The 15,179-nt window shown below is 38.3% G+C and overlaps 1 protein-coding gene across 1 annotated transcript in view; it reads left to right on the top strand.

Annotated features, from left to right (window-relative positions):
- Lonp2 (lon peptidase 2, peroxisomal) overlaps positions 1-14,860 on the top strand; it is a 99,834-nt gene extending 84,974 nt beyond the window's left edge. Inside the window, exons 12-15 of the mRNA XM_015488765.2 lie at positions 305-447; positions 10,009-10,216; positions 10,632-10,822; positions 14,363-14,860. Coding sequence (XP_015344251.1) covers positions 305-447; positions 10,009-10,216; positions 10,632-10,822; positions 14,363-14,584 — 764 coding nt within the window. The 3' untranslated portion in view covers positions 14,585-14,860. The remainder of the gene's footprint in view (positions 1-304; positions 448-10,008; positions 10,217-10,631; positions 10,823-14,362) is intronic.
- The last annotated feature ends 319 nt before the right edge of the window (positions 14,861-15,179 follow it).

Below are 15,179 nucleotides of genomic sequence, written 5' to 3'. Positions count from 1 at the left end.
TCTTGATGTAAGAATGGAATGGTTAAGAAGACAAAAGAGGTTGCTGCCCTCCTCAACCTTACACTGTAATAACCTCGACAGACAATAAACAAGCCAAAATAAACAAAGAAGGCAATTGCCTATACCAGGGGATCTTGAAGAACTAATTCTTCCACCTGCTTTATACAAAGTGAATTTTATACTTTAATAAATGCATAAAAAGGACTGAACTGTTGAAATCCACTGTGCTTCTGTTAGATATTTACTAATAAATTTTGAAACCAGCAAATCTCTTAGAACTTATAAATAAAAATTTCTCTTTTAGGTTGCAGAGAACACATCTTAGAAGATACAAAACCAGAATCTATAAGTGACACTACTGACTTGGCCCTACCACCTGAAATGCCAATTTTGATTGATTTCCATGCTCTGAAAGACATCCTTGGGCCCCCGATGTATGAAATGGAGGTGACCATTTTCATTTCTTAGTTGGTACTCACCAGTTTACTATGGTTGTTGTTAATAGGTCAAGGAGAAAATAAATTGGGTGTTTCTAGAGGCAGAGTTTTGTCTTAGAATCATAACATGTTTTCTGTTTGGTATCAGGTTTCAATACTTGATGTGAATGTGTGACCCTGGCCAGATTTTAGAAACCCACCCTCATATTTCTGTTACCCAGCTCCATTATATGAATAGTGTCCTAAATTTCTTTGACTTTCCTCCCTACAAGAATTATATTCCCACTGTATGCACGTTACATAAGGATTTCTTGTGCTATGAAGGGATTGGGAGAAGAGATAGGAAATCAATCTCATGCAAAATATCTGAAAACAAAGTACAGCTTTAGGTTCAAGCTGCTGCCTGTGCAAACCAGATGGAACCAATTGTTTCATTGTTAATAATTTCGTAGGTTAGGCTCACCTGCAGTCCCAGCAACTCAGGAGACTGTGGAAGGAAGATCATAAGTTTGAGGCCATCCTTAGGTTAAACCTGAGCACAAGTGTGGCACTATTTCCATCTTTCTCCCCTAACTTTACCTGATGGAAGAAGGCCTGCTCTTCAGAACTTAATTGAAGCAGTTGATGAAAAGAGGTTTTAGAAAATGACCATTGATAAGTTTGATCATGGAATATTTTTGGAAAACAAGTTGAATAGTACTGCCATCGGGCTCAGAAGATTGTTGGAATGTTTTTGTTGCAATTGTTCATTCTCTCATTTATCATATAGGACACAGTAACAGATTTATTTTATTGTTTGTTAACATTTTTTATTTTGCAAATAAAAATTCTGTCATCAGTAAAAATAAAGTATAAATTTTTTAAAAAGAGAGAAAATGACCATTGAGGGCATTATTAAGTACTTTATAGGGCACTTAGATGAGCTTTTGTAAGTCAATAACTAGAAAAAGTTTGTATTATACTATTGAATTCAGCTTTATTATCCTTCTTTTGTCAGTTTAAGAGGAAGATTTCCAGAAAATGAATCTTATATATGCATAAGAAAAATCTCTTTATCTAATGTTTGAAATCATTCCAGTGGCTCTAGTTTTCCCTAAGTTCTTAAAACTAAGGAGAGGAGAAATTGTCTCAAACCCATCTTGTTTAGCTATTTAAACACTAATGAACTGGTCATTAGAGCTAATGAGCCTTTCTACAAAACTCTGTTACAAAAATAGAACTCGTTTACTCTTGACAGTAAATCCAGACTTGAACTATAGAATCAGAGGCATTATTTGGGTGCTTTGAGTCCTTAAGATGTCATGGATTTGAATTTTGAAAGAAAAAAAACCTTCCTTCTTGGCCTGAGAGAATCAGTGATTTTGAGTGATGACCAAATGGGTTCTGATTCCTACAGGTCTGGTTGACTTTTTTTCCTCTAGGCTTTCCAGAAAAAGTATATCCCAGCAGTTCTTTAAGAATTTAGAGCTATAAATAAAAACAAAAAAAAATTGATACATGTTTGTGTTGCATAAACCCTTTTCTCCAGCCATTTCTGCTGATGTTAGTTTTGGAAGCATTGCTGACATTCCCAGAGTTTTGGCAAAGAAAGAGCCAAGAGAACAGAAATGAGATATTTTATAAATATTGCTTAGTAACTCTCTTTGATGTCATTGGAAAAAAAATGACTTTATTTTCCTTGTAGCATCTGAGCTATTACACATGAATTCTTCTAACCAATGTGAATCAAAAGGAAGATTCTTAATAGTCATTTTGCCTTTTATAAATGGAATTTTAGAACCAAACATCTGGTGACTGAGAGTTTGGAACATATTGTTCATTTTTTTTTTTTTTTTTGCCCTGTAATCTGGGGTTTCTGTCTCTACCTACAGTTATCTGATGACAATTAGCCCCAAGTTATTTAACCATACTCTGCCTCAGCTTTTGTTTGTTTGCACTACTGGAAATTGAACCCAGGGCCTTGTGCATGCCAGGCAAGCACTCTACCACTGAGCTATACCCCCAGTCCCTGCTTTAGTTTTTAAATCTGTAAAATTAAGATTTATGGAACATTTCTTTATTATCCATGAGGGCCACCATTGAGACTAGAAATCTTCCCTTTTATACACAGAAAAATAATCTCAAAGACATTAAGTGAATTACATAAGTTTACAGAAGGCATGATCAGTAGAATCAGCATTCAAAATCAGATGTGACTCCAAGTTCAGTATTTTTCCTACTCTTCTTTGATACCCTGTCAGACAAAGGTAATTCCTGTCCTTGCCTGCTAAAAGACAGTGGCAATGATGTATGGCAGTTTAAAAAAAAAAAAAAAAAAAGGCATCTGCTCTACATCAGTTTTTTTATTTGCAGTATATTCGTAGCACACAGTTTTGGAAGGGGAGAGGCTGGGCTCCACCTCTTGGCCATTCCTATTGGTGTATCTGTTGTGTATCAGGCCTGGTGAAAGGCCCTCTACAAAGGATCTTCATTTATGGTGTCTTTCCAATAATAAATAAAGCAACAAGGCTTAGAGCATTTAAATAACTCGCCAGAAAACACAATTTATACCAGAATTGGCCTGCCTAGCTCCAAAGTTTGGCTGTTGGTTATATTAGAGAAACAGCACAGACACACAGAACAGGTCCTCTGCTCTTTGCAAAGAATTCCCAATGGCCAGGCTTGTCTCTCCTTCTTCGTGCTTTTCTAGATAAAAAATCTGGAGAGATTATAATACTGGAATATTGGAATACATGTTAAAATATTTCTAAGATGTCGTAAGGTATCTTTCTAGTTTGAATGCCTGTGTTCTCCATGAAGGCAAAAGTTTAAGGTCTGTTGTTTCTTCTAGAAAGAGTTTCATTCATTCTTTAAATACATATTAAGAACCTAATTTGTACGGTGGTGAATAGGCAGGATATGTTCTCTACCTTTCTATAAGTTTAGGAAGAAAATAAATAAATAATTACAAATTGAGATTGATGCCATAAAGAAAACAAACAGGGTATACTGAGATAGGGAGTAACTGAACTAGACATCTCCAAGATACATCTTTAGAGGTAGACTTGACAATGGTAAAGGTAGACTTGCTGAAGGAATGTATGAGGAATGAAGGAAAGTTTTCAAAAAGAACTTACATGGGTCTGGCTAGAAGGATGGGGTATTTGTGATAGTGCCATTTTCCTGGATGGCAAAGATGGGGGGAAGTGGTGTGGGTTGCAAAGCAAACAGCTCCGTTGAACATGTTAAATCTGAAATGTCTATGAAGTATCTGTGGGCATTTAAACATGCAGATCTACTATTTGGAGGAAGATATAAATTATAGAGTTGTCCAAAAAATTGAGGATATTTAAAGCCCCAGAAATATTGAAATTAACTAAGGAAAAAGTGTACATAGAATAGAGCAAGTAGCCTAGGAACATGCCCTGCTGAACATCATTATTTAGGAATTATTTAGAAGAGCCATCACAAAAGACATAAAAAGAGAGGACAGAACTTGCAATCACAAAAGAGGATAATAGGATGTTGTGCTGCCATGAAAACAAAAGAGAATATTTCAAGAAGGGAAGTCAAATGATGTTTACTTGTTTTTTGAGAGATCAAAGAAGCCAGGTGGTGCATGCCTGTAATCCCAGCAGCTCTGGAGGCTGAGGCAGGAGGATTGCAAGTTCAAAGCCAGCCTCAGCAACTTAGTGAGGCCCCAAGCAACTCAGTGAGACTCTGTCTCTAAAATAAAAAAAGGGCTGGGGATGTTGCTCAGTGGTTAAGCACCCTGGATTCAATCCCTGGTTCCAAAACAAACCCAGAAAAGGTGGTCAGAAAAATGTATATTGGGGCTGGGGATGTGGCTCAAGTGGTAGCGCGCTCGCCTGGCATGCGTGCGGCCCGGGTTCGATCCTCAGCACCACATACAAAGATGTTGTGTCCGCCGAAAACTAAAAAATAAATATTAAAAATTCTCTCTCTCTCTCTCTCCCTCCCTCTCTCACTCTATCTTTAAAAAAAAAAAAAAAGAAAAATGTATATTGAAGTTGACAGTATGGAGGTTGGAGGTTCTTTGAAAGAGTGATTTCACAATGAATGATGGGGGTGATAGATTTTTAGAGTGTGCTGTAGAACGAATGGGAGGGAAGGAAATAGAATTAGTAGGTAGGCAGATTTTGAGAAATTCAGCTGTGAATGATTGCAGTGAAATTAGGTGGCTAAAAGGGAATTGGGAGCTCAAAGGGGGGACATTTAGCATATCTGCGGATAAGAATAATCCAACAGACAGGGCTGATGCTTTGATGATGTGAGACGATGGGACCCAAAGCACAAGTGGAAGATGTGACTTGCCATAGGAGAAGGGATACCCTTTGCAGGGAATTATAAATAAAGGGGCAAGTTATATACAAGGAAAAGACTGTAGTGACAGAGGGGAAAAGTCTGCTGGCTGCACAAGGACAGCAGTGAAGCTTGGACAGCTGGTGTGCAGGCAGAAAGTGGCCGAGGCCATGGGGAGAGTATAGGCCAGCCAGAAGGATGAGAGTGTGATGGGCAGGCAGGAGGGGGACTTAAAATGCAGGTTCAGAGGTAGTATGTTTTCTGTTAGTGACAAGGACCTAGAAAAGAATTGAGGGTTCAGGTGATGTTAAAAAAGAACTGAGAAGCCAGATATTGTGTGTTTACCAAAATACCAGGATGACAGCAGGAGTTAGGATGGTAAGGAAAGGAAGAGTGTCTTTGAGTGTGGAAGGTAGTGAGGAGAGAATGAATAGGGAAAGCCAGCTGATGTAAGCAGGTTTTAATAGGAAGGAGGAAGAATATGGTCTGAAAGAGGTAAGGGGCTGCTTACTTAATGATAAACCCAAGGGGCTGCTTACTTAATGATAAACCCAGCCTCCTTAAATCTGATGTCTCTGATACGTGGGGTCATTATACGTATATTATTAGAGAGCTAGTAGAATTTGGTGAGTTAAGAGCTATAAAACACCCACTATAGTACCAAGTAAAAAAATGAACCAACTAGTTCCGACAACTACCATGCTCCCTAAAAAATAAAGATTAAAAAAACTTTTTATACTTCTAATTTTGTGTCCACATTCAATAACCTTTAATAATCCATTATTGTTTTTACTTTCATTGAAGTTGTGACTATAAAAATATATTAGTACCAAAAATGTTACTGATCTAGCAAATTGGCAGTGAAGAAAGGTGAGAAGGCACACTTTATTAATGAGTTATATCCCTTTAGAATTCTCTAAATGAGTTGAAAAATAGGTTCTAGGAACTTAGTCTAGATTTCAAATTTAGGAGCTGTATCATAGGTCACCTTTTCAAATACCATAACATTTCCTATAGAAAGAAGATCAGTTAAACCCACTTTTGAAAATAACCATAAAGGAAAAGTCTCCCTGTGCTGCAGCAGAAAGAACAGGGAAGAGAAGGCATGGGCACAAGTGTCCTGAAGCAGCCTAGACTAGGTCCACGCCACCCCAGCTCTCCCAGTGCAGGCCTAGCTCAAAGCACACCCCCAGTCAATCCTAGGAGGGGCCTTCTGGTTTAGGGCCATGTGCCTATTCCCTCACTGTGCCCTTGTATTTTCTCAAGTGGGAGACAAGAGCCCGTGTTTCTGCCTCATGGAGATTACATGAAAAGAGTAGATCACCAAAGAATATCGGCTGCTTTTAGGAAGGGGCATCCCCAAAGTGATGAAGGACCGTGAGTACAACTGGTTAGGGGCAGGATTCATGTCATTTGATTGTCCCTGACTCCTTTTATATTTTTAGAGAGTCCCCCCACCTTGTATGAAACTTCATACAAGGTGGTGTATGAAGTGTCTGCTGCTGACCATGGTGTATGAAAAACCCTTATCTAAAGATTATTACCCTTAACAGGCAATAAAAGGAAGAGGATAGACATGCAGATTTTAAAACCATCCTGAATAGGGCGCATCCAAAGGTGAGTTCAAGGAATTCCATCATCATGCTCATCTTTTAAGCAAACAAAATCAGCTTCTAGAAATGGGCAAAGAAATAAATGGGCACTAACTAAATGCCCCCAAAGAATCATGAGAGTAAATGACTTCTCCATCCTACTCCAGCTAAACATGTTGCAGTTGCCTTATTAAAGACTGCACTGTGGGGTTGGGGTTGTGGCTCAGTGGCAGAGCACCTGCCTCGCACGTGTGAGGCACTGGGTTCGATCCTCAGCACCACATAAAAATAAAAAAAATAAAAAGACTGCACTGATGCTACAGACCCAGTCTGGCCCAGCACCCCATAAAGCAGCAGCTGTGCCAAGAAAAGGCCCTAAAGTATCTTCTGGGGGGATGGGGTTCTAGGGATTGAACCCAGGTATAATCTATACTGAGGTACATCCTCAGCCCCTTTTATTTTTTTTATTTTGAGATGGGGTCTTGCTAAGTCGTCCATGCTGGCTTTGCATTTGCAGTCCTCCTGACCCAGCCTCCTAAGATTACAGGCACGTGCAACTGGACTAGTGAAAGGATCTTAAAGCAGCTGTTAGCAATGTAAGAGTCAGGGCAGACCGGGGCTATACAATTCAGCTTTAAGAAATGACTGTGGCAGGACTAGGGTGTAGCTCAGTGGTAGAGTGCTTGCCTAGCATACATGAGACCCTGGGTTCAGTTCCTTGTACTGGAAAAATAAAATCCTTAATGCTACGAAAACAAATCCACAACTAGAAAAATCAATATTCATAAATCCAAGGCTTGTGGTCTCAGTACGAAGACTCCGAAGAGATAATCAGGTAGATAGCTACTATTGCTACAGCCCTGGAAGGAACATAAAAAATGTTGTTTCAATCAAATATCACTATTTTTAGCCAATCAAAAGGAAAGGGAAGTATAAAATTGATACACAAATTCTCCTTAAACACTGATGTCATTCTAAGAATGCAACCTTATAAGACCCATCCTATTATTAATTAGGTTTTCTTTAAATATTTTAAATGCCTCCTTGGTCTGCATATTTACTTATTGCTAGTAGTAGAATATTGAGAAACAGAAATACTGAGGTACTAAGGTTCCATGGTATCTACGGAAAAAACATCCTAAACTTCAAGCCCCAGTCTGTCTTGGTTAATATAACTGATGACTCCACAAACCAGTAATGGGAATACAAGCTGACAGGAAAGGACTGGTAGATGAACACTGTTTTATAATGACTGTGTTGAGCCACCTTGTAGGGAATGCTAGAGAGCACAACTCATTTCCTGTAGAGGGGTAAAATGGCCTGCACTCACAAGAATATGTGTCTGTACGCCATCATTTCTGAAGGAGAAACATGTGGAATCTGGCACTGATTTCATTGTGAGAGCACCTGCCCTCAAAAATATGACTTCAAGTCTAAGAATTAAATGTTCTTTCCTCTTTAAGAACTCCTATTGGCCTTGATCACAGAGTTTCCAGGTTTGGTAGAACCCGTTGATATTAAATTCCACAGATTTGTCATTAGTCTCATCTATCAGAACACTCACTACCAAGTCACAATAGTGATTGTGAGCCTGCATGCTTTTGGTTTAGCCATAGGCACTTATCTACACCACCCTCTTCCAGTTAAAAGCCTCTCAATCACTTCTGCCCAAAGAACCAAGACGCTCCAGCAGATGATAAGTGTTGGAAAACAGGCTTGGTTTCTTTTTTTCAAGCTTAAAACTACTTTTTTGGGGGGAGGGGTGCCAGTGTTAAAAATGTAGCTTTTAATATAAACCTTGACCCAAATGCCATTAACTTCAGAAAAAATTTGGTGGAGAGAAGAAAGTTATTTCATTTAGGAAAAATAACCATTATCTTTTTTCCTAATCTTCAACACACACAATTTAAACATATACAGTTGCTTTAACACTTTACATAATTCCTATGTACTGGAGCAATAACAAGATCTAAATACAATTATATTCTTAAACACTGGGTCAAGGCTTTACATAAAAATACCATCCTACTTCCCCCACCCCCCCACCCGCTGTTCTGAGCACATTATGATCAAGGAGAATCACATCACTGCTTCTTTGGGGATCCTTTCAGTATTGTTTGACAAATAAGTTGAGGATAAAGCTCTAAGAAAATGATTTTCTTGTTCATCAAATGACTTTTTGTGATATATTAAACATGATTTAGTATATTGAGAATTTTTCTTCAGGACTGTTTAACCCCACCCTAGAAAGGAGCCAAATTAGATGTCATTCAGGTGTAGAAAATTTATTTTATATTAAGGGGGATAAAAAAAAAAAACTTAGTGACCACTTTAAATAGTACTGATTTTTTGCATAAAAAATCAGTTGCACATGCCTTTTCTCTCTCCTCTCCCCTCTCCCCACCACATAAATCTAGAACATTGCAAGTGCCAAAGTCAGAGGGAACTGAGATCAGTAGTCTAGCACCAGTTCAGCTGATGCTTTAACCTATCCTGTGAAGTTTAATGCAAATTAATTTTTTTTTAAAACCAAGAACTGAACCCAGGGGGTGCCTACCCACTGAGCCACATCCCCAGTCCTCCACCCTTTTTGTTTTTAAATTTTGAAACAGGTTCTTGATCAGTTGCTCAGGCTAGCCTTGAACTTGAATTCTCTGCCTCAGCCTCCCAGCCACTGGGATTATAGGCATGCACCACTGTACCCAGCTAGAGTAAACTTTAAAAAGAAGACTTTCACTGTCCAAGCCCATTGGAAAAGGAATAAGCAGCAGCAATCCATCCTCTAACTAGAAACCCACACTGCAGACATTACTGTTCCTTGGTGAGAAAGTTACTTGTCAGTAGAAAAATCTCCTATTGAATAGTGCTTGGTGGACATACTGTGCTCAGTTCCTCTCCCATGAATTACTTCCATAGGATAAGAAATTCACAGGTTCAAGAGATACGGTATAAGTTAATATTGCTGTCTTTTAGCTGTTGCTCTGTGTTTCCTTAACTTCAGTGTGTTAACCTATATAGCCTATCACGTGGGTGAGCAGCACGTTCATTTTAAAATGGCAGCCAGGCAGCACAGTGAACTCCAGTCAGTAAACGAACTCAAGATATCACTAATGGGTATTTTACAGTATCTCTGCACAATAACAGAGAAAGTAAAGGTAAGTGTTAGAGAAATAAAATGTAGGGGTAATATAGACCTTCACACTTGACCCCTGGAGCCAATACTTCCTAAATATGTGTTAATAAGAGGGTTTCTATTTCCTTGGATTCATCATTACCTACAGTGAAGTTAGGTTCTGGAGTGAGAGTGTGTGTGTGTACATGTATATATGTACAGCCTAATAAAGAAATTTCAATAGAGAAGACTGCTGGGCTTCTTGAAAATTAGAATACATATAATTAGATCTGATTCTTAAAAAGCAAAGTTATTCACACATATTTTAATGTCAAATTACTTCTGATAAATGCCAAAGAGGAAGTTTAGGTATTTCTTCTGGCAGAAAGCCAGAAAGCAAGTGGTAAGTATGACTCAGAATCATGCTGGGTAATAAGTATATTGAGATATATAACTTAAGTCTTCTATGGTAAAAGCAGACCCCTGCAGGATAGCACGATTTTGTTAGTCTGAAAATAACTTGGCACTTCTTGGCATAACTGATTGTTTTCTTCATTCTTTCAAGGTATCTGAGCGTTTGAATCAACCAGGAGTGGCAATAGGTTTGGCTTGGACTCCCTTAGGTGGGAAAATCATGTTTGTGGAGGCAAGTCGAATGGATGGTGAAGGTCAGTTAACACTGACTGGCCAACTAGGGGATGTCATGAAGGAGTCTGCCCATCTTGCTATTAGCTGGCTCCGCAGCAATGCAAAGAAATACCATCTGACTAATGGTACGTGGCTTGCAATACTTGGGATACAGCTGTGAAGGAAGAACCACCTTCAAATCATGATCCAGGAGGCATCTCACAATTCTATGACAAAGATTAAGATGAGCTTTAAATTATCACTTCCACCATTCAGTGAAGTACAGAACTGTTTTTGAACCCCTATAGGGATCCTAGTACCTATTTTTAGGACTGAACTAAAAACTAATTCAAACGGTCTATTTTATTTTGCTTTGTTTTGAATCTTACTTAGAATAGAATAAATCTATTCTTCCAGACCTTCACTCTAATTGTACTATTCATTAATATTTTGAAGGATTCATTTACCCAAAACATTCATTCTTGTCCGATTTTCTTTTTTAGGATAAAAAGAAAACAGGTTCAATGTTTCTACATTAAAATCGTTTTTTCCTTTTTAAAGCTTTTGGAAGTTTTGATCTTCTTGACAACACAGACATCCATCTGCACTTCCCAGCTGGAGCTGTCACAAAAGATGGACCATCTGCTGGTGTTACCATAGTAACCTGTCTCGCCTCACTTTTTAGTGGGCGGTTGGTACGTTCAGATGTAGCCATGACTGGAGAAATTACACTAAGAGGTCTTGTTCTTCCAGTAAGTATGGAAAAACTACTTATATGGCTTGAAATTCATTTAAAATTTAAATTAATAGTGGTTTGTCTTCTTTTTGTAAACACTTTGGTTTAAGCATACATTAAATTTTTATACCTATAATTAATCATTTTAAACTTTTGATTAAGAAAACATAATTTTCCTCATGTTCTCCCATCTAAAAGACTTGTTAAGTGCGATCATCAGAAATATCACCAGTTCACATGAAGATTTACACTCTTAGTTAGCTATTGTTAAATCTGTTGTGCATGTATGATATAGGATAGTTGTTTTTAAGCTTTAAACCCAGTTCTTACTTTTTGAAGTTCCTTTAAGATTACCCATCCACTTATAGAAATCTTAGATTTAGTTGATAGAATTAAAGAAAAACAACTACTATAAAATTGAAACTGACTTAAGGATTAACCATATCTAATTGTTAAATTTTGAAAAAGTTCTATACTTGTTGGGTCTTGGAACTCCCATCCCTATTTTAAACTATTTAAAAACACTGGTAAAATGCATAGAATTGAGAAAGTATTTAGGGTTTTAAGTGATTAGTTATCACTATCAGTCTATAACAAACTTTAGCAGGTTCATAGCAAATTGAGAGGAGAAAGAAATGTTCTTTACTCTGAGAAACTCCTTCTTTAATGAAGTAATGGTGAAAATAGATCATAGAATTGCCAGGTGTGGTGGCGCCTGCCTGTAATCCCAGTAATTATGGAAGCTGAGACAGGAGGGCTGCAAGTTCAAGGCCAGCCGTGGCAATTTAGAAGGCCCAAAGCAACTTACCCATACCCTGTTTCAAAATAAAAAGTACTGAGGATGTAGCTCAGTGGTAGAGGGCCTCTGGATTCATTCCCCAACAACAAAACAACCAATTAGAAATGCTCTCTGTTGCTCAATTTTTAAAAGTTCAATTAGGTAATATTCTAAACTGTTATGATGGTGTATTTGTATATCTATATTCAATTAAAAAAGAATCACTCATCTCTTTTCTTTTCCTTAACCAACAACTATTATAGTTCATACTATAAAGTGGTAGTTCATATTAGCTGAGCTACTAAAGGAAATGAGAGGGGCTTTATTGACCACAAACTCTTACTTTGGTCTCCTGGTCCATGGTAGACTACTAAGCAAGGAATAAAGGAGAATAAATTATAATACTCAAAAACCAGTGGTGTGATAAACTGACAATTCACCCAACTTCTGGGGAGATAGATGTGTCCTGGCTTATGAATCAGAATTGGAAGTAGAGACACCTCCCAGCAGAAATGCAGATAAAGCCTCATTCAGAGCCAAAAGATGCAGATCAAGAGAACAAGAAAGTCACTGAAATCTCTATAGAACAAATAGGCCTCCTACATGGATGGTTCCCTCCCCTCAAGAGCAAATAACAATGCACGTATGTAAAGGCTTCCCCATGTCTAGCTGAGGAGCCACAGCTTTGAGTAAGCCTTCAATTTTAAACTATTACAAAGAGACATAAGGAAAGCAGTGACATTTAAAAGACCTGCTAAGGCTGAAGAAAACAATTTAAGAACAGAAGACAAAACTGTCAGATTTAAAAGTCCAGACTTAGAACTGGCTGAAGAACTACTCTGAAAAAAATTAGACTGGGCATGGTGGCACACACCTGTAATCCTAGCTACTCAGGTGGCTGAGGTAGGAGGATCTCAAGTTCCAGGTCAGCCTGGACAATTTATTGAAACCCTGTCTCAAAATACAAAAAAGAGCTGGGGATGTAGCTCAGTGTCCCTACATTTAATCCCCAGTCTCCTCCTGAACCCCCTCCCCACCCCACCCCCACACACAAAGTGAAAATTATAGTTAAAAACAATCTGAGAGATCCAGCACCTAATAGTAATATTATGGCAAAGAGGAAAGTGGAATTAAACAAATTGTCAAAGAAAAAATGAAACATTCCCCCAATTGAAGGTATCTTCAGATTGAAGGACCTGTACCAACCAGGAAGATGTCATCCTCTTGGCTTTGCAGATCACTAAGGATAAAGGTGTCATAAGTGACAGTGGATGTGCAGTACCTTTAAAACTGAGTGAAAATTATTTTAAATTTAGTCTTGTGTCCATGGCCTTACTATGAAGTATGAAAGCAAAATAGACTTTTTCCTTTGTGCAAATGGAATCTGTTTATCTTACATACTTTTTGAAGAAGGTACTTTTGAGTGTACTTCTGGTGGCATGAAAGAAACTTCAGAGGACAGCAGTGGGGTAGAATCATGAGGGGAAGGTGACAGTGGTGCAGGAAGGCCTGATAGAGCAGATGGCTGGAGAGCTCCCAGTGCAGTCTCTAGGGATTACCTGTTATAGGTGGTGTGACCGAGAGCTCTGTTATCTTTTGCTGTGTAATACATCACCCCCAAACAATAATATTTTTTATTCTAAAATTCCCATGGCTCAGAAATTCAGGGGAGGCTTGGCCACTTTTTTCTGGCTCAAGGTCTCTCATCTTACCGTCAATAAGGCTGGATCTGTGTCTAAGGTAGCTCATGCACATGTCTAGCAAATTAGGTCTGGTGTTGGCAGAAGACCCCAGATCCCCACCTTACAGGCTTTTCTATAAGCTGTGTGGGTGACTCAAACATGGTGACTTGCTGCCTAGCTCTGGGGGATGTGATCAGAGATCTATCCAAGTAGAAGTGCTTTTTTTTTTTTTTTAATGACTTAACCTTGAAAGTTATATAGCATCACTCCCACCACACTCTATTCTTGTAAAGGAGTCATAAAACCTGGCCTACATTCAAAGGGAGGGGAATTAAGACTCCATCTTTTGTGAAGGGACCACTGATTGTGGATCTATTTTAAAACTGCCTAAATAGCTTAGAGGTATATTTTCTTCATGAAGTGTGACACAGAGGTCCTGGTTTACGAAGCTCTGTAGCAACATTTCTAAATTATTTTTCCTCCTTTGGCAATCACATCTTTTTGTGTGTGTGTGTGTGTGTGTGTGTGGTGCTGAGGATTGAACCCAGGGCCTTGTGCATGTGAGGCAAGCACTCTACCAACTGAGTTATATCCCCAACCCCTTAATTTCACTTTTAACATAAAGATATGAAAATTATACATATTAATGGGATACCACATAATGTTTGACATGTTACATTGTGTGATATTTAAATCAAGTTAAGTATATTTATGTCTTCAAACATTTATCCATTTACTAAGAACAGTATTTATGGTCAAAATAGTGCTATATATAGTTTTTCAGAATAAACCTGAAGATTGGTGTTATTACAAAATGGAGTATGTTAACCTTGACCATAAAAAAGGAATTGTTGATAAATGAGGTACCCACCCACCCCTATCAAAAATTTAGATTTTCTCTCATTTAAAACAATTCAATGTAACAGAAAGAAAAAGGTCACTTTTTTAAAACCTTAATGGCTTCCTAGCTTATTCTATTAAAATGGAAGATGGTTCAGATGTCTTAATTATATTCAGTGAAAGAAAGTTGGATCATAGTTTCTTTCACAGCTTGAGGGTGATCACAAACCTTAAAAAGTGTTTTCTCTCCTTACAGGTGGGTGGAATTAAAGACAAAGTTCTGGCAGCACACAGAGCAGGATTAAAGCAAATCATTATTCCTCAGAGGAATGAGAAGGACCTTGAAGAAATCCCAAGCAATGTACGACAAGGCTTAAGTTTTGTCACAGCAAGCTGCCTGGATGAAGTTCTTAATGCAGCTTTTGACGGTGGCTTTACTGTCAAGACCAGACCTGGTCTTGTAAATAGCAAGTTATAGGCCCCAAACTTAACTTGTTAGAATTTAATGTTTGGAAGTACTGAAAGAGACTGACAAGTTCGATTTTATTCACATCAATAAGAGTAATCACAAGAGTAATGAACCTCATTCAACTAGTGGCTAATGTTTATTATGAAAACATGATCTGTTAATAAACTGATAAAAGTAGAATCCTTGTCTTCAGTGGAATCCCTAGTCCTCAGTGTAATCCACAGAACCCAAGCATCTGTATTACCTGAGAACTTGTTAGAAATAAAAATTCTCAGAGCCAGTTCAGACCTGACTCAAACTCTGGGGACATGGGGCCCTCCAGGTAATTCTGACAGTCAACTTCAGGAACCACTGGTGTAAACCATTACCCTCAGCAGACTCACCTGTAGGCTTTATTGGATCCTGGAACCAATCACTTAGAAGGGGAACTTGCAAAGATGAAAAATATAGCCAACTATTTGTCCTTGTGGAAAACAAACATCCTGGCCCTGGGTGCCTATAGTCTCAGGAAAGAAAGTTCAGTTCTCAGAGGGAGGCACAGCTATCCCTCTTGAGGAATAGTTTTTCAGAATAAAGGCTTCAAATTCTGTCTTCTGCAATTCAC

The sequence above is a fragment of the Marmota marmota genome, unplaced genomic scaffold (genome assembly GCF_001458135.2).
Source record: "Marmota marmota marmota unplaced genomic scaffold, marMar, whole genome shotgun sequence".
Lineage (NCBI taxonomy): Eukaryota > Metazoa > Chordata > Mammalia > Rodentia > Sciuridae > Marmota > Marmota marmota.
This window is presented reverse-complemented; position numbering and strand designations above follow the sequence as displayed.